The sequence below is a fragment of the Hordeum vulgare genome, chromosome 4H, assembly GCF_904849725.1.
Source record: "Hordeum vulgare subsp. vulgare chromosome 4H, MorexV3_pseudomolecules_assembly, whole genome shotgun sequence".
NCBI classification, from domain to species: domain Eukaryota; kingdom Viridiplantae; phylum Streptophyta; class Magnoliopsida; order Poales; family Poaceae; genus Hordeum; species Hordeum vulgare.
Genome location: NC_058521.1, coordinates 90,980,602 through 91,006,953, shown reverse-complemented (window position 1 = coordinate 91,006,953; position 26,352 = coordinate 90,980,602). Strand labels below are relative to the sequence as shown.

Here is a 26,352-nt window from a genome sequence, read left to right as displayed (position 1 = left end):
TGGTTTTGTTTGCCCAACTTGATCTATGATTCTTGCAATGGGAGAAGTGCTTGGTTTTGGGTTCATATCATGCGGTGACCTCACCCAGTCACAGAAGGGGTAGCGAGGCACGCATCATGTTGTTGCCATCAAGGGTAAAAAGATGGGGTTTTCATCATTGGTTTGAGTTTATCCCTCTACATCATGTCATCTTGCTTAAAGCGTTACTCTGTTCGTCATGAAATCAATACACTAGATGCATGCTAGATAGTGGTCGATGTGTGGAGTAATAGTAGTAGATGCAGAAAGTATCGGTCTACTTGTCTTGGACGTGATGCCTATATGTATTATCATTGCCTTAGATATCGTCATGACTTTGCGCGGTTCTATCAATTGCTCGACAGTAATTTGTTCACACACCGTATTATTTGCTATTTTGAGAGAAGCCTCTAGTGAACACTATGGCCCCTGGGTCTACTTCACACCATATTTTCAGCCTTACAATTTTACTTTGTTGCACTTTCCGTCTTCAGATCTCACTTTGCAATCAATCTAGAAGGGATTGACAACCCCTTTATAGCATTGGGTGCAACATTGGGTGCAAGCTCTTCTGTGTTTGCGCAGGTACTCTGGACTTGACGCGATTCTCCTACCAGATTGATACCTTGGTTCTCAAACTGAGGGAAATACTTACTGCTTCTGTGCTGCATCGCCCTTTCCTCTTCAAGGGAAAAACCAACGCAAGCTCAAGAGACGACAGAAGGGTTTCTGTCGCCGTAGCACAACCGGGCAAGGCCGATCAAGAGTTTCCCCGAATCTGAATCTCCTTCACCAGCTTCACCCGCAGCCACAGGCCAAGGTCCCGACAAGCCAAGCCGCCACCGCCAGGAACCTCCACCCCCGCGCCCTGTCGTCGAGTCTGGTCATCGTGCTGCGACCACACCAACAACCAGCGCCACCACCATGAGCTACCCCATCGCGAAGATCAGGAGCGGAGCTAGCTGGATCCAATGCCTCAGCCCGCGTCAGCCACCTCCGTCGGGGAGCAGCCCAGCACCACCCATGTCGCCGGCGATCAGATCTGACCTCGCCAGATCGGGGCCGCAGACACCACAGGCACGCCTGAGGCAGCCCCTCACGCCGTCACGAGGACCACAGCAGCAGGAGCACACACAGGAGCCCACCGTCGCCACCCTGGCCTGCGCCGTCGCGCCCCGCCACGAGCGCGCCGCCACCCACTGAGAAGACCGCCCGCGTCTTTCCCGTCAGCAGTGGGGAGAAGAAGTCTCGCCACCGCCAACGCCAGCTGGGCTTTGCCCGGTGGCGCACCTTGGCGACGGCGAGGAGGAGAGGAGTAAGGGGCAAGGGGCCGCCGCCCGTCGCCGATGTCGTGGCCGCCATCGCCTCGATCTCTTCAGGGCTACACCTCTCTCTCTCTCTCTCTCTCTCTCTCTCTCTCTCTGTCTCTCTCCCTCCCTCCCTCTCTCTCTCTCTCTCTCTCTCACGTCTAGCGTGTGGGGCAGAAATTTAGGCAGGCCAACCGGACAGGAACATTTCCCATCTTATTATTATTAGGTAGAGATTATTAGGGGAATGTTGCCTTCAGCCGCTTCTGTGACACGTGTATACATTGTCCTCTGCGTTTCTTCTTCTGAAACATCAAGTATGCTACAAAATTGTCTTCCTACATCACCTATGTTGTAAGAAAAGCGTAACAACATCCATATTGCAAAAATAATGAGAAACAAATAGCAACATCATCTATGTTGTAACATAAGATTTGTTGTAAAGTACTTCCTTTGTCCCAAAATAACAGTCTTAACTTTATACTAGCTCTAGTATAAAGTTCTATTAAGGTTTAGACATTTATTTTGGAACGAAGGGAGTATTTTATAACACTATTCTTATTGCAATGATGAAAACGGCATACAACGCTGGATAGTTGTGTGATGCCATAGTGAGGACCGTAAGAAAGACGGGAAGTTGAGAGCACCCGTTGACGGGTCGCAGTGGAGAAAAATCAAGAGAGAGTACTGGGATGAGTTTGCACGTGACCCAAGGAACGTATAGTTTGGTTTAAGCGCGGATGGCATTAATCCTTTCGGGGAGCAGAGCAGCAATCACAACACCTGGCTCGTGACTCTATGTATGTATAACCTTCCTCCTTGGATGTGCATGAAGCGGAACTTCATTATGATGCCAGTTCTCATCCAAGGCCCTAAGCAACCTGGCAACGACAATGATGTGTACCTAAGGCCATTAGTTGAAGAACTTTTACAGTTGTGGAATGGAAACGGTGTACGTGCGTGGGATGAGCACAAACAGGAGGAATTTAACTTGCACGCGTTGCTGTTTGTAACCATCAATGATTGGCCCGCTCTCAGTAACCTTTCAGGACAGACAAACAAGGGATACCACGCATGCATGCATTGTTTAGCTGACACCGAAATTATATACCTGGGAAGCTGCAGGAAGAATGTGTACCTGGGCCATCGTCGATTTCTTCCGACCAACCATCAATGTCGAAAGAAAGGCAAGCATTTCAAAGGCGAGGCAGATCACCGGAAGAAGCCCGCCATGCGTACCGGTGATCACGTACTTGCTATGGTCAATGATTTACACGTAATCTTTGGAAAGGGTCCCGGCGGACTAGCTGTTCCGAGTGACGCTCGGGGACACGCACCCATGTGGAAGAAGAAATCTATATTTTGGGACCTACCCTACTGGAAAGACCTAGAGGTCCACTCTTCGATAGACGTGATGCACGTGACGAGGAACCTTTGCGTCAACCTGCTAGGCTTCTTGGGCGTGTATGGGAAGACAAAAGATACAGCTGAGGCACGGGAGGAACTGCAACGTTTGCACGAAAAAGACGACATGCCTCCAAAGCAGTATGAAGGTCCTGCCAGCTACGCTCTTACCAAAGAAGAGAAGGAAATCTTCTTTGAATGCCTGCTTAGTATGAAGGTCCCAACTGGCTTCTCGTCGAATATAAAGGGAATAATAAATATGGTAGAGAAAAAGTTTCAGAACCTAAAGTCTCATGACTGCCACGTGATTATGACGCAACTACTTCCGGTTGCATTAAGGGGGATTCTACCGGAAAACGTTCGATTAGCCATTGTGAAGCTATGTGCATTCCTCAATGCAATCTCTCAGAAGGTGATCGATCGAGAAATCATACCAAGGCTAAGGAGTGATGTGGTGCAATGTCTTGTCATAGATTTTTTTGTAGTTCATAGATTTTTTTGTTAGATGTGTAGTTCATAGATTTTTGTGTTAGATTTTTTTCATACTGTGTAATTAATTTGTTCATATTGTGTTAGATTTTTTTCTATTAAAAGATTTTTTTGGTGATATTATTGTTGAATATGCATGTTTGAATGTTCATATATATGCAAAGATCGAATATGTCAAATTTTTATGATTTTTTTCTGTTCATAGAATTTTTATGATTTTTTTCTGTTGTAATTTTGTTCATAGAATTTTAATGATTTTTTTGTTCATAGTATTTTCTTTGTCAATTTATGTATATGTTCATATTGTGTATGTATAGGAAAATTGTGCATGATCAAAGTCATTTATAAATATGTTCATATTTAGAATAGAGGAAAAAGGAAAAAATAAGAAGAGAAAGTGTTTAATATAATTAGTTAGAAAAATAATAGAACTATAGTTAAACTAGTTTATTTTTAGTAAGTACTACTTTATTTTATTTATAGTAAGTGTTTCATATATAGTTGAACTAGCTAGTTGATTTAATAAACTACTTTATTTTACTATATATAGAAGTAGTTTGTTTTTAGTAAGTACTACTTTATTTATTTATAGTAAGTGCTTAGTAGTTGAACTAGTTGATTTAATTAATAAAACTATTTTATTTAACTACATATAGAAGTAGTTCCCGCATCGACGTCGATGATGCCTATCCCGTATCCTCGTCGTCGTCGACTTGGTAGTGGAGGCCTGCTTGATCAGGGCCATGTTCGGTACTGGGCTCCGCCGGTCTAGTATTGGAGGTGCTACCTTCCGGGGGACGTAGGTTGGTGATGAGGCAGCCCGTTGTTGACCCGATCCTTGTTTGGTGGCGGTCGCGTGGGCCAGTGACGGTGCCGAGGCTTCCGGACACCGCGGAGGTGGTACGTCACCGTGTCAGCAAGGAGGACGAGCACGTCCGTCGCTACATGGTTGCATTGGAGGGCAGGTTCGACAATACCTGGCAGGTTCTTCAGGGATCTCACTGGAGCTATGATCCTGTGATGGTTCCTTATCTTTGGGTGTCCACCGCCCGCGACGATACCCGTCGGGCGCTACGGTTCTAGCTGTATTAGCGATGCTATATGTATGATAGTATTCGAGGAGTATTAGTGATAATATTCGACGATGTACGAACACAAGAGATGATGTAGTTTTGGTTATAATTGAATGCATGCTAATTTGAATACTACTTTATTTTACGATTTGGTTTTGCTTATTGAATGCTCATATTGGAAAAGTACTCCTACTTTGAATGCTAAAATTGAAGAGAACTCTATGCAGAAATCTAGTAGCCCCCTCCATCATCCACGCCGTCGTGGGGGTAGCTTCTCCTTCATTCCCGTGTGCTAGACAATTTGGTGTAATAATGCACTCGGGAATGAAAGGAGGAGCTACGTACCATCACCGATAGTCAACCCGTGCTTAATAATAATGATCTAATTTAGGTTTTTTAGTACATATATTTAATTGTACAAGTTTAATATTTGAATTGTGAACATAGGCTGGAAATGTCGTACTCGGGCGACGAAAACCGCCCGGGGGAGTGCGACTGGTGCCACGACGACCGAGGTATGTGCGACAGGTTCATTGAGCTGGACGAAGATTGGCGCTTCAGCATTAAGCTCAAGGAGACCTCCGATGTTCATACGGTACGCAACGACAATAATAGTTTTTTCGTAATTAAGCACGATTTCAACTATTTTAACGTGTATTTTTCATCTTTTCCAATTCGACTAGCTTATCCCATGCTATGCAAGACCCTATGTCTTGGAGAGGATGGGTTTTGAAGACCATGAAAGTATGGAAACCAAAAAAAGTTCTCCTAAGGACCCATCATGGCGTGGATTTTAAAGTAAAGCTGTACAATGCTGAGAGTGTAACCCATTTTGGTTGCAAAAATTGGGAAGCACTTTGCAAGATGTATGGTTTTGATGAGGGTATGCTTGTCACCATGGATCTTGGTGATCCTACAATCGAGCAAGACAATATGGACATTTGGGTCCTTGTGGATACACCTCCAATTCTTCTCCCATGTGAGCTTAACATAGTTATTAAGTAATTTATATTGTTTATTTCAAAATAGTTGACAGCTTATTTCCATTGACAACTTATTTTCATTCTTCAAAGAATGTGCGGAAGATGGTAGACAAAACCCACTACACCGATGGCTCCGAATTAACTTATAAGGAGAAAAATCATCTGATCGCATTTTGTACTGATCTTGAGAATTACAATGTCTACAATCGAACTCCTCAACATTATGGTCAATACGTGCCACTAGTGCACATGTTGAACTACGGTAACTACCATGGAGATACCCTGGTAAGATTTTTTACTATTACGACATCCGTGCATCTTTTTGCATACTTCTAAAACTACTATACATCATTGCTAACTATGAAGTTATTACTATGTTTTTCAACAGATAATCCCGAATGATTGTGTGCCTCATCTGATGTATACGCACGGTCGCCTTGATGTTTGGAACATACAACCAGGTCATCCTACGAATCTCAACTGTCCATACCGGATTTCTAAAAGAAGTGGAGACATGACAATCAAAGAATGGAAAAAATGTATGGACAGTCGTAAGGAGCTTCTTGGAAGCAAAAGGAAGCGAAGCGCAAGAATTGGAGACAGGATGATCTCCATTCTTCATAATGGAGAGCCAGGGTCTATATTGTTTATGCTATTTTATCTTAAGTGTGTTTACGTCTACCTGATACTGATGATGTGCTAAGAACAATTATGTAGGGTTGGGTTCGATGACTATGAGTATGATGATCGTATGACTTGTTATTAATAACGAGTAGAAGTTGTATGATGATGCATGATTAGTAGGACTTGTTATTATATATGATGATGTATGATGCGAGCATTAAGAGTTATTATATATCAGCGGGTGAAATGAACATAGCAGTAGCGTTGGTAAACCAAGCACAAAAATAAGAGAGGACACTTCTCTCTATTAGCTCGCTAATAACAACCTAAATTAACCCCCAAAACCCCAAAACCAGCCACTTTCAAAAAAAAACCTCAGCTGCAGCCAGCTTCTGACGCGTGGATGCCTTTTGGTCTCGGTTTATGTCACCAACCGGGACCAAAGGCCCCCGTGCGTGGGCTGCCCGCAGCGGCCACGTGGATGCCCATCTGTCCCGGTTCGTGTAAGAACCGGGACTAAAGGGGGGGGGCATTAGTAACGACCTATTAGTCCCGGTTCAAGAACCGGGACTAAAGGCCCTTATGAACTAGGACAAAAGCCCTGTTTTCTACTAGTGTGAAGATGAGCTAGCTATAGTTCTGTATGTTACACATGATGATTTTGATGAATATAATATGCATGTGCTTGCTGCTCCTATTTGCAATTATTATGAGAGAGGAACTACATTTGCACCTCTCTATGTTTCCAATACGATAAAATTGCAAGAAACTGCTTATGCTATGTATTGGCCTTTACTTGGTGTGCATGAATTGTTCTTTTATGACATGCCAATGCATAGGAAGAGAGTTAGACTTCGTCATTGCTTGATATATGTTACCTTGTGCTCACTACTAAATTTCAAATCATTGCTAATTAAAATTGGATTTGATATACCTTGGGATCCGGGTGGATCCATTACTTGAGCACTTTATGCCTAGCTTAATGGCTTTAAAGAAAGCGCTGCCTGGGAGACAACCCGGAAGTTTTAGAGAGTCATTTATTTCTGTTGAGTGCTTTTATTTAGTTTAAAAACCAAAAAAATATAGAGGGTAACTTAAAACATTTTCAAAAAGAGAAGCGATTGAAAGGTGATGCATTGCGGAAGTGAGGGTCGACCTTGAACACTTGTGTTCATGCTCATGGAAACAATGTAGAATTTTTCATGAAAGTTCCTCACAAAAATAATTATCCCCTTGTACAATTCCTTTGTATTTTAAAAATAATGTGCCAAGCAAAGCCTTTACAATTAGTTTGGGTGATAGTTGTTGATCACGCTGAGAAAAGACAGAAACTTTCTGCTCACGAAATTAATTTTCATTTTTATTATGGAAGAGATTTTGAGTTGATTCTTTTTTATGCTGATTTATATGCAAATTTTCCAGACGTTCGTAATTTTTCAGATTTTTTGAGATATCATAAGTATACAGAATATACAGATTGCTACAGACTGTTCTGTTTTGAGAGATTCTGTTTTCTATGCATTGTTCTCTTATTTTGATGAATCTATGGGTAGTATTGGGGGGTATGAACCATGGTGAAGTTGGATTACAGTATATATAATGCTAATATGAATTTAGAATGAGTTCACAACAGTACTTGAAGTGGTGATTTATTTTATTATACTAACGGATCTCACGAAGTTTTGTTGAGTTTTGTGTGATTGAAGTTTTCAAGTTTTGGGTGAGAGCACGATGGATGAAGGAATAAGGAGAGGAAAGAGCCTAAGCTTGGGGATGCCCGAGGCACCCCAAGGTAATATTCAAGGAAGAATCAAGCGTCTAAGCTTGGGGATGCCCCGGAAGGCATCCCCTCTTTCGTCTACAATCTATCGGTAATTTTACTCGGAGCAATATTTTAATTCGGCACATGATATGTGCAAATGCTTGGAGCGTCTTTTGTGTTTATTTTTCCTTGTTCTTTTATGCACCATGCTGGTATGAGATAGTCCTTGGTTGTCTTTATAGAATGCTTCTTGTGCTTCACTTATATCATTTAAAGTTTGGATTGCCTGTTTTTCCCTACACATAGAAAACCGCCATTTGTAGAATGCTCTTTTGCTTCACTTATATTTGTTAGAGAGGGGCATATCTTTCATAGAAAGAATTAAACTCTTATGCTTCACTTATACCTATTTATAGAGTTAACAGGAGTTGGCCATTCACATGGTTAGTCATAAAATCCTACATAAAACTTGTAGATCACTGAATATGATATGTTTGATTCCTTGCAATAGTTTTGCGACATGAATATGTGATATTAGAGTCATGCTAGTGAGTAATTGTGTATGCGTAGAAATACTTGTGTTAAGGTTTGTGATTCCCATAGCATGCACGTATGGTGAACCGTTATGTGATAAAGTCGGAGCATGATTTATTTATTGGTTGTCATCCTTTGTGTGGAGGTCGGGATCGCGCGATGGTTAACTCCTACCAACCATTCCCCTAGGAGCATGCGTGTAGTACCTTGTTTCGATGACTAATAGACTTCTGCAATAAGTATGTGAGTTCTTTATGACTAATGTTGAGTCCATGGATTATACGCACTCTCACCCTTCCACCATTGCTAGCCTCTCTAGTACCGCGCGACTTTCGCCGGTGCATTACACCCACCATATAGCCTCCCTCAAAAGAGCCACCATACCTACCTATTATGGCATTTTCATACCCATTCCGAGATATATTGCCATGCAACTACCACCATTCTGTCTCATGACATATGCCACCACTTTCATATTGCCATTGCATGATCGTAAGATAGCTAGCATGATGTTTCCATGGCTTGCCCGTTTTTTGATGTCATTGCTATGCTAGATCATTGTCACCGTACACTACCGAAGGCATTTCATATAGAGTCATCATTGCTCTAAGTATTGAGTTGTAAGTGTGATGATCATTATTAATAGAGCATTGTCCCATGTGAGGAAATAAAAGAAGCCAGCGAAGCCCATTTACAAAAAAGAGGCCAAAGATGCCCACCAAAATAAAAATATATATAAAAAAAGAGCCCAAAGAGCCCACAAAAAAATGAGAGAAAAGAGAGAAGGGACAATTGCTACTATCCTCTTTCCACACTTGTGCTTCAAATGGCACTATGATCTTCATGACAGAGAGTCTTCTATGTTATCACTTCCATATACTAGTGGGAAATTTTCATTATATAACTTGGCTTGTATATTCCAATGATGGGCTTCCTCAAAATTGCCCTAGGTCTTCGTAAGCAAGAAAGTTGAGTGCACACCCACTAGTTTCTTTTGTGAGCTTTCATACACTTATAAGCTCTAGTGCATCCGTTGCGTGGTAATCCCTACTCACTCACATTGATATCTATTGATACGCCTAGTTGATGTGAGACTATCTCCTCCTTTTTGTCTTCTCCACAACCACCATATTCTATTCCACCTATAGTGCTATGTCCATGGCTCACGCTCATGTATTGCGTGAAAGTTGAAAAAGTTTGAGAACACTAAAGTATGAAACAATTGCTTGGCTAAATCCAGGGTTGTGCATGATTTAAATACGTTGTGTGGGGAAGATGGAGCATAGCCAGACTATATGATTTTGCAGGGATAATTTTCTTTGGCCATGATATTTTGAGAAGACATAATAGCTTTGTTAGTATGCTTGAAATATTATTGTCTTCATGTCAAATGATAGACTATTGCTTCGGATCACTCGTGTTTTAGTATTCATGCCATGATTAGATTATATGATCAATATTATGCTAGGTAGCATTCCACATTAAAAATTATCTTTTTTATCATTTACCTACTCGAGGACGAGCAGGAATTAAGCTTGGGGATGTTGATACGTCTCCGTCGTATCTATAATTTTTGATTATTTCATGCCAATATTATACAACTTTCATATACTTTTGGCAACTTTGTATACTATTTTTGAGACTAACATATTGATCCAGTGCCCAGTGCCAGTTCCTGTTTGTTGCATGTTTTTTGTTTCGCAGAATATCCATACTAAACGAAGTCCAAACGTAATAAAAACTTACGGGGATTTTTTTGGAATATTTATGATTTTTGTGAAGAAGAATCAACGCGAGGCGATGCACGGAGTGCCCACAAGCCATGTCGCCGCGGCCAGGGGGTGGGCCCGCGGCAAGCAGGCTTGTGGCCACTCCTTAAGGCGGTTGGAGCCCTTCTTTCGCCGCAAGAAAGATAATATCCGGAAGAAAATCGTGTTAAAGTTTCAGCCCAATCGGAGTTACGGATCTCCGGGAATTTAAGAAACGGTGAAACGCAGAATCTGGGAGCGCAAAAACAGAAGGGCAGAGAGAGAGAGAGATCCAATCTTGGAGGGGCTCTTGCCCCTCCGCCGCCATGGAGACCATGGACCAGAGGGGAAACCCTTCTCCCATCTAGGGAGGAGGTCAAGGAAGAAGAAGAAGGAGGGGGGCTCTCTCCCCCTCTCTCCCGGCGGCGCCGGAATGCCGCTCGGGACATCATCGTGTGACGGCGATATACACCAACACCTCCGTCATCTTCACCAACATCTCCATCATCTTCCCCCATCTATATTCAACGGTTCACTCTCCCGCAACCCGCTGTACGCTTTACTTGAACATGGTGCTTTATGCTACATATTATTATCCAATGATGTGTTGCTATCCTATGATGTCTGAGTAGATTATCGTTGTCCTATCGGTGATTCATGAATTGCTATGATTGGTTTAATTTTCTTGTGGTTATGTTGTTGTCCTTTGGTTCCCATCATATGATCGCGCGCGTGGATCACACCATAGGGTTATTGTATGTTGATAGGACTATGTATTGGCAGGCTAGAGTGACAGAAGCTTCAAACCTAGCATAGAAATTGATGCATATGGGATTGAAGGGGGGCCAATATATCTTATTGCTATGGTTGGGTTTTACCTTAATGAACGTTAGTAGTTGCGGACGCTTGCTAATAGTTCCAATCATAAGTGCATAGAATTCCAAGTAAGGGATGACATGCTAGCAGAGGCCTCTCCCACATGATACTTGCTATCGATCTAGTAACGTAGTCAATTGCTTAGGGACAATTCCGCAACTCCTACCACCACTTTTCCACACTCGTTAGACACTCGTAGTTGTTTCTTTATCTAACCAACCCCTAGTTTTATTTACGTGTTCTTTACTTTCTTGCAAGCCTATCCTATCACTCCTACAAAGTACTTCTAGTTTCATACTTGTTCTAGGTAAAGCGAACGTAAAGTGTGCGTAGAGTTGTATCGGTGGTCGATAGAACTTGAGGGAATATTTATCCTACCTTTAGCTCCTCGTTGGGTTCGACACTCTTACTTATCGAGAAAGGCTACAATTGATCCCCTATACTTGTGGGTTATCAGGTCACACCACCAAGTTTGTGGAAACCAGGCAAGCGGTATTTTTTGAGGATAATGAAGTCACGGAGGTTAGGGCAATTGATCTTGAGGAGAAACGGATGTATGTTCCATCCCCGACTATCCAAGAGAGCTTTATCCCTATGACTAACACGCACGAGACACCTACTGGTGATCCCAAACCTGAAGTGGATCCTCAATCTAACGAGGAGGCTCAGCATAATGAAGATCCTCCTCATGATGAGGACTCTCAACCAAATGATGATCCTCAACCTAATATTAACCCTCAACCTTCTCGGGCAAGAAGAAATACACATACTAATGAGCTTGTGAGAAGATCACAACGAGATAAGAAAAGGTTATCTCCAATGATTATGTCACTTTCATGTGTGAGGATGAAAATGACATAGGGAAGGTACAAGATTCGACCTCATATAAAGAATCCACTAAAAGTGAAGACGCATCCAAATGGTTGGTCGCCATGGAAGACGAATTGAAATCTATGAGCTCGAATGATGTTTGGGACTTAGTAGAAGTTCCCGATGAAGCCAAAAGGGTAGGTTGCAAATGGGTCTACGAAACAAAATATGACTCCAAAGGGAACGTCGAAAGGTTCAAAGCGAGACTTGTGGCAAAGGGTTTTACACACAGAGAAGGGATCGATTATAAGGAAACCTTCTTGCCTGTGTGAGCAAAAGATTCTTTCACAATAGTCATGGCACTTGTAGCTCATTATAATTTAGAGCTGCATCAAATGGATGTCAAGACGACATTTTTGAACGATGACTTAAAAGAAGAAGTCTACATGACTCAACCTGAAGGTTTTGTCATGGAAGGAAAAGAACATATGGCATGTCGTTTAAAGAAATCCATATATGGCTTGAGGCAAGCTTTAAGGCAGTGGTACCTAAAGTTCGACAAGGTTATTAGAACTTTTGGTTTTAAAGAAAATGAAGTGGGCAACTGCATATATGTTAAATTCAAAGGCAGTAGGTTCACAATTTTAGTCCTATATGTGGATGATATTATATTGGCTTGCAGTGATAGAGATATGCTGCATGAGCCCAAGAGATTTTTGTCCTCCAGTTGTGACATGAAGGATCTCGGTGAAGCCTCGTATGTCCTTGGCATTGAGATTCATCGAGATAGGTCCAACGAAACATTAGGACTATCGCAGAAGGCATATTTTGAGAGAGTACTAAAGAAATACAATATGCTTGAGTGCTCTTCCTCACCTGCCCCCATAGTCAAGGGTGATAAGTTTGGGACATTCCAATGTCCAAGAAACCAAAATGAAGTTGATCAGATGAAGTCGGTTCCTTATGCTTCGGCTGTCGAAGCATCATGTATGCTCAAGTGTGTACACGCCCTGACTTAGCTTTCGTAACCGGGATGCTTGTCAGATTTCAATCTAATCCAGGACCGGACCACTCGAAGGCCGCAAAGAAAGTCTTGCGTTATATGCAAGGTACTAAAAATTTCATGCTTACATACAAAAAGTCCGATAACCTGAAAGTTATTGGTTACTCAGACTCTGATCTTGTCGGGTGTGTGGATAGCAAGAAATCCATGTCGGGTTATATATTCACACTCGCTGGTGGAGCCATATCGTGGAAAAGCTCCAAGCAAACGATAGTTGTCTCATCTGTGATGCATGCAGAGTTTATAGCATGTTTTGAAGCCACTGGACAGGCTGTATGGCTAAAGAATTTCCTTCCCGGACTTAAAGTGGTTGACAACATTTCCAAATCACTGGCATTGTACTGTGATAATGAACCCGCAGGTTTGCTGCCAGGCGCATTGACCTAAAGTATCGTGTTGTTCAACATAGAATCTAGGATCAAACTATTAATGTTAAGCATATCAGTACTATACGTATGCTTGCGGATTCGCTCACTAAATGCTTACCACCCAATATATTTCGTGAGCATGTAGTCGGCATGGGATTATTGGAAGCCTCTTGATTCTGGAATTATGGGACCACTAATATAACCACTCCCCATTAAGTAATATGTATTCCACTTCGAAATAGGATGTGTGCTATGAGTATGGCGGTTCAATGGCATTTCATTTGTTGTTGTAACACCTTACTCTAGTATATCATTCCTATGGAGAATGGACAAAAGTTATTGAGGCTAACGATGAAGGGGGAGAATGTTGGTATTTGATCTAAGGCCCAACGGGCTGTAAAGAAAAGAAAAAAAGGGATAAACAAAGGATAAGTAACAACGTGAAGGAGAGGGGCCATGATCCAACGATCGTTTCCTCTCATCAAACAGAAGCACCCTAATTGGGGGCACCCTAACCAACAAGTGGTTTTGGTCCCCTGTCGCGAACGCACATAAACAAATGGAGGAGCAGCTGACACCTACGAGAGATCCATTCACGTACGGTTTACTCCTGCTCCCTACAACCCTAATCGACCTGGAGAAGCGCTGCACAACGGAAAGACCATCTCCAATCTCTGCAGTGTAGGTGGCGTCCGGAGGGACGGCGCTACCCGCTACGACCATCTACCCCGAGCCTGCATCATGCATGTTCGACTTGCATCACACCTGGATCAAGCAGGCACGGGACTTCGCATCGCCTACACCAATGGCGTCTTCCATTGGTGGTAAGAACCCAATTTTCCCTCTGTTTATCATGCCTTTAGGTGATCTAAACGACTAGGCCAATGATTAAAGTCTAACAAGGATGTCTGAAATGCATTAGACCACCAGTAAAGCTGTTACAAATACTTAGCAGACTTGGAATAAACCCCATTCCCCAAAGAAACATCTACGAGTCCGTACTGACAGTGATATTACAACAAACCCATTTCATGACAGTGATATTACAACAAACCCATTTCATGAACTATATGGAACAGCACAAGGCCTTGTTCGATTAATCCACTTTCCAAGTGGATTGAGGTGGATTGGAGGGGAATGGGGTGGAATTTGTACTAGATGGGATTTAATCATCGTCAACCCATGCCAATACCTCTCATTTTCGGTGGAACCGAACAAAGCCTAAGGCAAGTCAACCTATAAATACAGAGTTGGTTACATCTACATCCAAAGCCAACGGCTTACTGAGCCACAGCAAGAGTGCCATCATAATGCTCATGAGTCATGATGTGCCAAATTACATCTTCAAGGTTCAAATACGCATTGAGTTGCTTTATAATGCACTAATCGAACATCACCTACTATAGAACGCAACAATTTCGGCTGTCAAAATGAAAAAAGGAATGCAACACTCTCCCTTCTAAAGGAAAAATGTCAACACTTGTCCCTACCATTACATCGACTTCAACCTGAGAACAGCTAACATGATATATGATGTGTCTTCACATACAAAAACTACCACATTTTATCACACTGCCATGCAACAACAAATCAACAAACACAAAGCCTTTTGTCCCAAACAAGTTGGGGTAGGCTAGAGCTGAAACCCATAAGATCTCGCAACAAGCAAAACAAATTGGCCAGATCTTGATATTCTCATTTTGGACTTTTCACTATGACTTAATTTAAACTCATAAATAAATAATCAACTTTTAGGACTGTATATAATAATAGGACTGTATATAATAATATATGAGTCACAAAGTGGGGGTGTCTTTAAAAACCTAGGAACACATGAATACACAATGTGTCGTAGTTTATGCTATTTCCATCAGATAGTACCGAAAGAAAATTAATATTTTCAAAGAGCAAAAAGAAAATTGACAATATATTGAAGGAGCACACTCCATTATCAATCAGCAAATGCAGTCGTGAAGATTGATTTGTGAACTATACTGAACAAGTAACGTAAGGCAATTAACACAGAATACAGAGTTACCTGCATAAGTAAACCAATGGTTTTCCAATCCATAACAATGAAGCTGCACTGATGATCTAGTAGACTAAGTGCTAAACAATCATAATGATGCACAAGTTGCGTCATGTTAAACTGAGTTGCAAAAGCTCACAAAGATGAAAATCTAGCCTCATACAGCAGGTAACTCATACAGCAGGTAATTACTGCATTCTAACACTTTGAACTTATAAATCATGCTTGAAGTGAAAAACAAAAATCCGTTACGAAATTTGTGATGATCGGCATGCTTGGTTCACTACCAAAATTTGGCTAGCCAATGTATATTGGCAAAGCCCAGCCTTGGCAAAAGTTGGCAACTTTATGTGAGATTGGCAAGAAAAATTGGTAAACAACCACTTACTAGCCAATAATTAGCCAACGCCCCCAAATTTTTGGCATCAAACCAAGCATGCTCAATATCTAAAGAAAGCAGAAAGATGGATCTGAATCAATGCCAGGTATCCACCATATGTCCCTGGAATGGATTACTTACTCAATGCATCTACTAGCAAGTAGCAAACTCGATCAATACTACGTACTAACTATCAGAAACTGAGTAGCTATGAATCAACCTGTAACCCTTCTTTTGATCATTTTTAGACGCCTTTGCATCGTTGTACATTACAAAACTCTCCTACTGTTTTAACAGAACTGTACATTACAAAACTCTCCTACTGTTCCGGTTTAAAAAAAGGTTGCGCCCTACAAGCAGAACATCTTCAAGTGCAGAGCATTGCAAGAAATACATGGACAACCAGAATATGATTGAAATTTACAACAATGACCATTAACAATAGTATTCACTTCAACTGAATCTCCTCACCAACCCACAAGCAGGATCATAAATATATTGATTCGTAAACTATATGCAACAAGTAACATAACTACATAAGGCAAGTTAACATACAATACAGAGTTGGCGACATACCAAGCCAGCAGTCTTTCGAGCCATAACATACCAAAGCCAGCAGTTTTTCAGGCCATAACAAACAATCTTCTGCGTGCAAGGTATGCTAGGGTTTGTCGACATTTCAATGACAACCAATTTCACAAAATGCAGAGCAATTGACCTCATTTGGACACGAGCAGCATATCAGGTTTACGCTGCTTGCTCGGCGTGTTTGGCTTGGAACTTGGCCTGGAGCTTGATGCGGTGCTTCCAGCTGTGCCAGAGGCCACCATTATTCCAGAAGCCGCTACAGCTGCTGCCTTGGCAGCCTTGCGTGCGCTTTTGTCAAGCTCAATCAAGCTCCGGGCTGCCAGGATTGCCTGTGGCACAAGGTCATGACATGCACGGGCATAGACAACCCGCACAGCTTCTGCGGCGGCATCCCGCACCTCCATTGGGTTCAGTGGCGCTAGCAAGCAGTGCCCAAGAACCCTCATCACTGGCTGCAGCAACTCCCACGAGAGCTGCACCCTTGCCTCCCTTACCTCCTCTTCTTTACCACAATTCCGGCCATTGCTGTCTCCGTTGACATGCATCTTTGCCAATTCTTCCTCCAGGGCCTTCCCATTCCCATTCTCGGCATCGGTGGACAATGGCGACATGGAGCCCAGAGAATCCCCTTCCTCCACCTCCAACTCTTCATCAAGCTCAAAACGGCATCTGCAGTACTGCCCCGCCCAGGCAGCCACCGCATTGCAGGCATCCACCTTGGATGCAGGGGGCATCTGCGCGATCTTGGCGTAGTATGCCTCAAAGGCGACCCCTATAATCCCCGCGCGCTTGGTCGACTTCACTGCAGCCTGTGGCTCCAGCGGCGGCGACAGCACGCCCACCACCACATTGGCCGGAGGAGGGGGGATCGGCGGCGGATGCGGCCGGCGAGGCGATCTCGAGCTGGGGCTAGACTGCGGAGTGTGGTACAGGGAGGGGACGGAGAGATCGGGGATATGAACAAGCACAGGCTTTCCCTGGCGGTTCTTGGCCTCGGAAGAGTAGACGGCGAGGAGGACGGCCTCGAAGCCAGAGAGCGAGGACGGGAGCGCGGGGGGCAGGCGGAGGAGGTAGAGCGACGAAAGTAGCGGGAGGAAGGCGAGCGCGGCGAGGCGGAGATCGGGGTCCTGGGAGAGGAGCGTGTCGTAGAGCCAGTGGCAGGCGGGGTCGTCGGCGCCGCCCCCCGCGCGGAGCGCCCCGGAGAGGGCGTCGTAGGCGGCGGCGGAGCGGAGGAGGGCTCGGGCGGGGCGGTCGGAGTCCGCGAGCGCCGAGACGTCGGGGGAGACTTGGGGCGGGAGGATGGAGGCGAGCGCGAGGATGCGGGAGCGCGCCTGGGAGACGGACTCCCACCAGGACGGGGTGGCCGGGTCGGCCGCCGAGGCGGCGGCTGAGGCCGGGGAGGAGCCGGATGGGGAGGCGATGGCTCCGGCGGAGGCGGCCGGGGAGGTAGGCATGGCGGGATAGCTGGCGAGCTGGCTTGCCGGCGGCGGAGAAGACGAGATGAGATTTGGAGTCGTCCTCTCTGTTTCAGCTCTGGAATGGGCCTCTTTGTGGCTGCGTGCTCTGGGAGGGGCTATTTTGTAAAGTGGGAACAAGTTGTTGGCAGTTGTGCAGATGGTCAATGGACAGACAGCTCAAGGGAAGGGAAAGGGAGCCGGCGTTCTATGCCGCTGCGCGCAGTCCATTCCCAACTTCCCGATTTCAGCGTATATTTTTTATTTATTCTTTAAACCTTTTATCAAATGTTATAAATGTACCCGAAGAGCAATTAGATATCGAGCGTCGTGTGCGCTAGATGCACGCGGAACACACCCCCGAAGATTACTGGTTTTTCCTTTCCGGTTTCTGGATTCGTACATTCCTGTTTTCAGTTTTTCCTTTCCTGGCAAGATACGTTGGTTCCTATTTTCCTTTTTTTCCCATTATATTTCGGAAAAATTAAGATTTTATGGGAAATTACGGAAGGGAGCTTTCAACACGATCAAATGTTAACTTTCAACTCGGTTGTAGAACTTTAAACTTTCAAGTTTCACAGCCCTGATGCAAGTGTTAAATATTAAAACTCTTTAAAGGCACGGTCCATGAATTTTTAGAGGCACGGTTCATAAATCTTTAGAGGCACGGTTGTGATACAAGAAAATAATCAAATGGGGACCTGTTGTGCGATGAGAGAAGTCACGGTCCATAAATCTTTAGAGGCATGTTTCATCAATATTCAGAGCCACGGTTCATCGATCAGTATAGCCACGTTTCATGAATCTTTAGAGGCACGGTTCATCAATATTCAAAGCCATGGTTCATTTTGTCGTGCGGCGTGCAAACGACGCCTCCGGTGGCACAACACTAGCTCATCTTCGGCTCAGTTAGCATACATATAAATCTTGAAGTGGGGTCATAGGTTGGAGTGCGTGTTTCGTCGTGCCATCGTGTTTCGTTGTGTGGCATGCAAACGGTGCCTCCGGCGGCCTAACACTAGCTCGCCTTCGGCTCGGTTAGCATTCATATAAATCTTGAAGTGGGGTCATAGGTTGGAGTGCGTGTTTTGTTGTGCCAGCGTGTTTCGTCGCGCGGCGTGCAAATGGCGCCTACGGTGGTGCTACTTCTCAAAAAACAGCGCCAGAAATTGACACGTTGACGGAGACTTGCTTGCGTTGGTTTTTCCCTTGAAGAGGAAAGGGTGATGCAGCACAGGAGCAGTAAGTATTTCCTTGAGTTTGAGAACCAAGGTATAAATCCAGTAGGAGAATCTCGTCAAGTCCAGAGTACCTGCGCAAACACAAAAGAGCTTGCACCCAACACTATAAAGGGGTTGTCAATCCCTTCAAGATTGATTGCAAAGTGAGATCTGAAGGCGGAAAGTGCAACGAAGTAAAAGAGTAAGGCTGGAAATATGGTGTGAAGTAGACCCGAGGGCCATAGTGTTCACTAGAGGCTTCTCTCAAAATAGCAAATATTACGATGGGTGAACAAATTACTGTCGAGCAATTGATAGAACCGCGCAAAGTCATGACGATATCTAAGGCAATGATCATACATATAGGCATCACGTCCGAGACAAGTAGACCAATACTTTCTGCATCTACTACTATTACTCCACACATCGACCGCTATCCAGCATGCATCTAGTGTATTGAGTTCATGACGAACAGAGTAACGCTTTAAGCAAGATGACATGATGTAGAGGGACAAACTCAAACCAATGATGAAAACCCCATCTTTTTACCCTTGATGGCAACAACACGATGCGTGCCTCGCTACCCGTTCTGTCACTGGGTGAGGTCACCGCACGGTATGAACCCAAAACCAAGCACTTCTCCCATTGCAAGAATCATAGATCAAGCTGGCCAAACAAAACCCACAATTCGAACAGAATTACAAGGATATGAAATCATGCATAAGAGATATCAAAAGAAACTCAAATAAGATTCATAGATAATCTGATCATAAATCCACAATTCATGGGATCTCGACAAACACACCGCAAAAGAAGATTACATCGGATAGATCTCCATGAAGATCATGGAGAACTTTGTATTGAAGATCCAAGAGAGAGAAGAAGCCATCTAGCTACTAGCTATGGACCCGTAGGTCTATGGTGAACTACTCACGCATCATCGGAGAGGTCATGGTGTTGATGAATGTTGAGGCATAATTTATGCCTAAGTAATTTTGGTGATTGATGACAATACCATACAGGACTAATCGTGTGTGTCAAGGTTTCAGGCAACATTCGTCAACGGCACAAGACGACACGACTCCTCTCTTCGGGAACAGAAGCACGGCGCTATCCTAGATTCTCTTCATTTGAGTCATAGGAAAGCCGTACTATTAAGAGGGGATCCGTAGTGGAAAGGTTTGGGTGGAATCTATCTTTGCGCACGCACACCTCTATTTTCTCCCTTTCCTTTATCCTTGGAGCGGCCCTCGCCGGTGTGTTCTTTGCGTCTCGGCAAAATGGTCCCCAGCGGTAGTACCGCTGGTCCCAGCGGTAGTACCGCTGGACTGCCAACGGTAGTACCGCTGCAGCCAGCGGTAGTACCGCTGGCTGGCGGTAGTACCGCCCCTGGTCAGCGGTAGTACCGCTCCAGGTGCCCTGTTCCACCTACCTAGCGGTAGTTCGTGGACGGACCCTTTTGCGAAGACTTTCTCGGCGGTAGTAGTGTTTTTGCACTACCAAGGGCCAGCGGTAGTACCGCTGGTCCCAGCGGTAGTACCGGTGGAAGCCCCAGCGGTAGTACCGCTGGTGCTAGCGGTAGTACCGCTGGAAGCCCCAGCGGTAGTACCGCTGCATCCAGCGGTAGTACCGCCAGGCAGCGGTAGTACCGCCAGGCAGCGGTAGTACCGTTCCTTCCCAGCGGTAGTACCGCTGGATCTCGGGCAGAGAGTGGGAAAACGGTCTGAATTTTCCCCCCACTATATAAAGGGTTCTTCTAGCTGAGGAACCATATCTCTTACCTCTCTAAGCTCCATTGTTGCTCCACAAGCTTAAAAGTGCCCGATCTCTCTCCCTAGCCAATCAAACTTGTTGATTCTTTAGGGATTGGTTGAGAAGGCCTAGATCCACACTTCCACCGAGAGAAAAGTTGATTCCCCCACCTATCCCTTGCGGATCTTGTTACTCTTGGGTGTTTGAGCATCCTAGACGGTTGAGGTCACCTCGAAGCCATATTCCATTGTGGTGAAGCTTCGTGGTCTTGTTGGGAGCCTCCAAGCTTTGTGTGGAGTTGCCCCAACCTTGTTCGTAAAGGTTCGGTCGCCGCCTTCAAGGGCACCTATAGTGGAATCACGGTACCTTGCATCGTGCGAGGGCGTGAGGAGAATACGGTGGCCTTAGTGGCTTTTTGGGGAGCATTGTGCCTCCACACCGCTCCAACGGAGACGTACTTCCTGTCAAAGGGAAGGAACTTCGGTAACACATCCTCGTCTCCTTCAGTTCCACTTGTGGTTATCTCTAACCTTTACTTTGTATTTGCTTTTCCTTGTTACAATATCTTACTTGTCTTAATAGGTCTTGTTGATAGCTTCTATAGGGGTCACCTCTTTGTCATATTATTTGTGAACCCGTATAGTGTTTACCTTAACTTGTTAAGATTAATTAAAAAGTGGTCGTTGTCTATTCACCCCCCCCCTCTAGCCAACCATATTGATCCTTTCAATTGGTATCAGAGCCACGTCTCTTTATTAAGGGTTTAACCACCCGAAGAGTATGGAAGGCGAAGAGGAAGTGAACCATGGGCAATCCGAGGGCATGGACTTGACTTCGGTCACAAGGGACGACTTGAATACGGCTATGGCAGCCCTCAAGACGTCCTTGACGAGCGAAGTCAAAACCATGCTTAAGGAATTAATTGATGGTCTTAGAAGTTCACTCGAACCGGCTTTAGTGGTTAAACCCACCATTTCCGATTCGGAGGCCAACTCCTCTAAGGAAGCGGCTAAAGGTATGCAACCTGCTTCACCTCACGAAAAGGATGGGACTGGAACACATGCCTCTGTTCCACCTCCCATGACTTATGGAGGACCCGTTCTCGCACCTCGTCTTAATCCTGTTGGTCCTCCTCCTAAACTTGTGAAAGGTGACTTTGCTAACTGGGTATTTTCTATTAAGTCTCATTTGAATCACAGCTCAACAAACTTGTGGAGAATTATCGAGCAAGGATATTACCCCCATGACCCAAGCAACCTCACTCCAAGAGAAGATGCAGACAATCAATATAATCACTCTGCGCTGTTTATCCTTCAGTCTGCTGTGCCACCTGAAGATCTTCCCCACTTACGTCCCTTCACATTGGCCAAGGATTGTTGGGAGCATATTATGGTGTTGTATAAGGGAAGCTCAAGTATTCGACGATCCAACTATGAAGTGATACTTGATCAGGCCGATGAGTTTGTGATGAAGGAAGAAGAGGACCCTCGTGATCTCTATCGGAGGGTGACTGCTATTGCCGTGGCACTAAAGGATCATGGAAGTAAGGATGTGGATGACACTTGGGTCAAACGCAAGTTTCTCAAAGCCATCATGCCTTTCAACAAAGCCATGTCATCTGTCATTCGTCAGCGGCCAGACTTTCACTCTTTGTCTTCCAGTGAAGTGTTGGATGAGTTCATTGCAATGTCAATCATGAACGAAACAGCCGACAATGCACTTGCTCGTGTCCGATCAAAAATCACTTCACCCAAACTTGCGTTGAAAGCAAGAGTAATGCTTGAAGAAGAAGAAGAAGATGAGGAAGAGGAGAGCTGCCCGGAAGACACAAAGTATGCCTATCATGAGCACATGGCTCTTGCATCAAGGCAATTCTGGGGAAATAAAAGGAACTCAAGACCAACCTTCAACAAGAACAACTCAAGTGGTTTCAAACCCAAACAACGAGTAAGGACATGTTATAACTGTGGCAACGTGAGTCACTTCGTGGCAGAATGTCCATATGAGAAAAGAGAAGACAATGGAGGCAAGCTCATTCGCAAAGACAAAACCAAATCATTTCCAATCAAGAACAACTTTGTGAAGAAACCTCACCCAAAAGGAATGGTGGCCCTGGAGGAGTATCCTTCTGATGATGATGATGATGATGATGATACAGTGGCAACGACAACTGTTGCTATAGCCACTACCCCTTCCCAGAAGGTGTCTCTCTTCAACGCCCCCAACGAGAACCACATCACCAAGTGCCTCATGGCAAAAGGTACCAATCAGGTAACTTCTATCATTAAGACAAACATTACTTCTACTCCTTCATTGTTAAATTGTGTAGAAGATAGTGATGTTGGAGAACTTAATGAGCATGATCTTGATAAGTTTCTATGCACTATTAAGGGAGAAACCAAGAAGCATTTTGTTGCTCTCTTGGAACAATTGGGTGAGGCCACTGACCTTATTGAGTCTCATGAGGAGACCATCTCCGAGCTTCATGGACATAGTCGTGACTATGCCGATGAAATTGCCGAATTATCTAGTACTCTTGAAGAAGAGCGCACTCTTCGTTTGGCTCTTGAGGAGTCATATAACGATGACTGCACTAAAATGCAAAAGAAACTGGATCATGATGTTGTTCTTACTCGCGAACTTAAATCTGAAAAGTATGCTCTTGAGGTTGGCCGTGACAGACTCAAAGAAGAGTTTGACATACTTGACAAGGCCCACAAAGCCTTGAAAGGTGTTCATTTCGCTCTGAAAGAGTCTCATGATCAACTCCAAGCAAAGCTTACCAAGGAGATCTCTACTTGTCCTCCCTTTGTGCTAATTGATAATACTTGTGCAACTAACCCTTGTTGTGAGCATGTTCATCTTGTGGAAGAAAATGCCAAGTTAAAGGAGAAACTTGAGAAGGGCCTTGTGTCATGCAGACAAGGTGAGAAGAGTCTGAACGATCTCTTGAGCACTCAAAAGGGTGTTGTAGGAAAGGAAGGAATTGGACTTACCTCCAAGTCAAAAGGTAAAAGAAAGAACAAGAGCAAACGATCTCTCACCCTCATGGACATCTTTGTCAAGGAGGGTGAGGGTACTCAGAAGGTGAACAGGAACAAGGTGGACTATGGGAACCTCAAGAAGGGCAAAGCGCTCCTACTAACACAGCCGACAAACTCAATTCCTCTTATGTGTTATGTTGTGCTAGTGATGGGCATGTTTATGCCAGATTTATTGGTTCCTATGATGAAGATATTGAATGGGCTATCTGGGTTCCTAAGACCCTTGTCTCTAACATGAAAGGACCCATTAAAAAATGGGTACCTAAAACCAAGCCTTGATCTATTGCAGGAGTTTGCTTCCGGTGGGGTGTCATGGTTGCTCGATAGTGGAGCAACAAATCATATGACCGGAAGCAAGGACTTAGTGGTGGATGTGCACCCTTCTCCATCTATGCCCACCCATGTCCAATTCGCTGATGCATCCTCGTCAAAGGTATTGGGATTTGGTAAGGTGGTCGTCTCTCAAGATTTGTCTATTGAGAAGGTCATGCTTGTTGAGTCTCTTGCCTACAATTTACTTTCCGTTCGTCAACTTGCAATCATGGGTTTTTCCACATTCTTTAATATTGACACTGTGGTCCTCCTAAGGAGCAAGACTCTTAAAGTAGCCTATGTTGGACATGTCGAAAATGGTCTCTATGTGGTAAACTTTTCAAAGCGACCCACTAAGACTGCGACATGTCTAATGGCTAAAGTTGACGTGGGCTGGCTTTGGCATCGCCGTTTAGCTCATGTCAATATGAGGTCTTTGCAAAGTCTTCTGACAGGGGACCATGTTCGTGGACTAACAAATGTGAGCTTTGCTAAAGATCGTGTTTGCAGTGCTTGCATTGAAGGAAAGATTCATGAAACTGCTCATCGTCCATTAACTCTTATCTACACTAAGAGGCCATTGGAACTTCTTCACATGGATCTGTTTGGTCCTCCAACATTTGATAGTCTTGGAGGCAGAAAGTATTGCTTAGTAATTGTTGACGACTACTCAAGATATACCTGGGTATATTTCTTCAAAAGGAAGAGTGAAACTCAACAAACGGTCATCAACTTTGCCAATGAAGCGCAACGTCAACATGAAGCAAAGATCTTGATGATTAGGAGTGACAACGGCACCGAGTTCAAGAACTATACCCTAGATGAGTTTCTAGGTGATGAGGGAATAAAGCACCAATATTCTGCACCATATACCCCTCAGCAAAACGGCGTGGCAGAAAGGAAGAACCAGACCTTGATAGACGCTGCAAGAACAATGATGGCAGAATTCAAATCTCCATACAACTTCTGGACAGAGGCCATCAACATAGCATGTCATGCGTCCAATCGGCTCTACATCCGCAAAGGCTTGAACAAGACTCCGTATGAGATTCTAACTGGAAACAAACCCAATCTCAAGTACTTCCGGGTATTCGGTTGTAAGTGTTTCATTCTTAAAAAGGGAGCTCGGTTAGCTAAATTTGACTCTAGAGCACATGAGGGTATCTTTGTTGGTTATGCTACAAACTCTCATGCTTACCGTGTCCTCAACAAGTCCACCGGACTAATTGAGGAGACGTGTAACGTGGAGTTTGACGAAAATAATGGCTCCCAAGTGGAGCAAAGTGGTCTTTGTGATATAGGTGATGAAATTCCTCCCGAAGCCATAAGAAGAATGGGGATTGGTCAAATACTCCCCATTGAGGAACCCCTTATGGCCGAAGGAGAAGGACAATGCTCTACTCAAGTGGAGCCAAAACCCCCACAAGCCCCACACGCTTCCGATGAACCTAGAGAAGACTCTCAACAAGTTGATCAAGCTCTCGGTCAAGATCAATTGCCTAACAATGGTGATATGCCCACTCAAGCACTACCCCAAGACCTTGAACCAACACGAGATCAAGATCAAGAGCAACCACTAATACAAGATCAAACTAGTGAACCTGCTCAAGTCGAAGGACAAAGTGATCAGGAGACTGTCTCACAATTCCCTTCTGGAGCTCCAACAACCGGCTCAAGACGCAAGGGCAAACAAAAGATACAAGTCGATGCTCCCCTGTTATCTAATGAAGAACTCTTGGAGCGTCGAGCAGCCAAGAATGCGAACAAGCTGAAAGCCAAGTCACATCTTATGAAGAATGTTCTTGGTAGTTTAAAAAGGGGAGTATCTACCCGTCAACAACTTTGGAATTATTGTGAGCATCACGCGTTTGTCTCGTATTGTGAACCTCAACAGGTACAGGAAGTGCTCGATGATGAGGATTGGCTTATGGCCATGCACGAAGAACTTAACAACTTCGAGCGCAACCAAGTATGGGATCTAGTGCCACGACCAACGAAGGAACATAATGTCATCGGGACCAAATGGATATTCAAGAACAAGCAAGATGCAAATGGAATTGTGATTCGAAACAAGGCAAGATTGGTGGCTCAAGGCTACTCCCAAGTCGAGGGTATCGACTACGGTGAAACCTTTGCCCCTGTCGCTCGTCTAGAATCTATTCGCATGCTACTTGCTTTTGCTTCTCATCATAACTTCAAATTACAGCAAATGGATGTGAAAAGTGCATTTCTTAATGGTTCTTTAAATGAGTTGGTATATGTCAAACAACCCCCGGGATTCGAACATCCCAAGCTCCCAAATCATGTGTACAAACTCAATAAGGCACTCTATGGTCTTAAACAAGCCCCACGCGCGTGGTATGAGTACCTTACTGAGTTGTTACAAGATCGTGGGTTTGAAATTGGGAAGATTGATCCCACTCTTTTTACTAAGAGGGTTAAAGTGGATTTGTTCATATGCCAACTATATGTTGATGATATTATCTTTGGCTCTCCTAACATTTCATTCAATGAA

The 26,352-nt window shown here is 44.2% G+C and overlaps 1 protein-coding gene across 1 annotated transcript; it reads right to left on the bottom strand.

Annotated features, from left to right (window-relative positions):
• Window positions 1–15,858: 15,858 nt before the first annotated feature.
• LOC123447981 lies at window positions 15,859–17,686 on the bottom strand. The gene has a single exon (XM_045124734.1). The coding sequence runs from the start codon at window positions 17,507–17,509 to the stop codon at window positions 16,187–16,189; it is 1,323 nt and encodes a 440-aa protein (XP_044980669.1). The 5' UTR covers window positions 17,510–17,686; the 3' UTR covers window positions 15,859–16,186.
• Between the last annotated feature and the right edge of the window lie 8,666 nt (window positions 17,687–26,352).

Excerpts from the sequence above, each read along its gene's own strand:
- LOC123447981 (XM_045124734.1), bottom strand. The coding sequence starts at position 17,509 with ATGCCTACCTCCCCGGCCGCCTCCGCCGGAGCCATCGCCTCCCCATCC.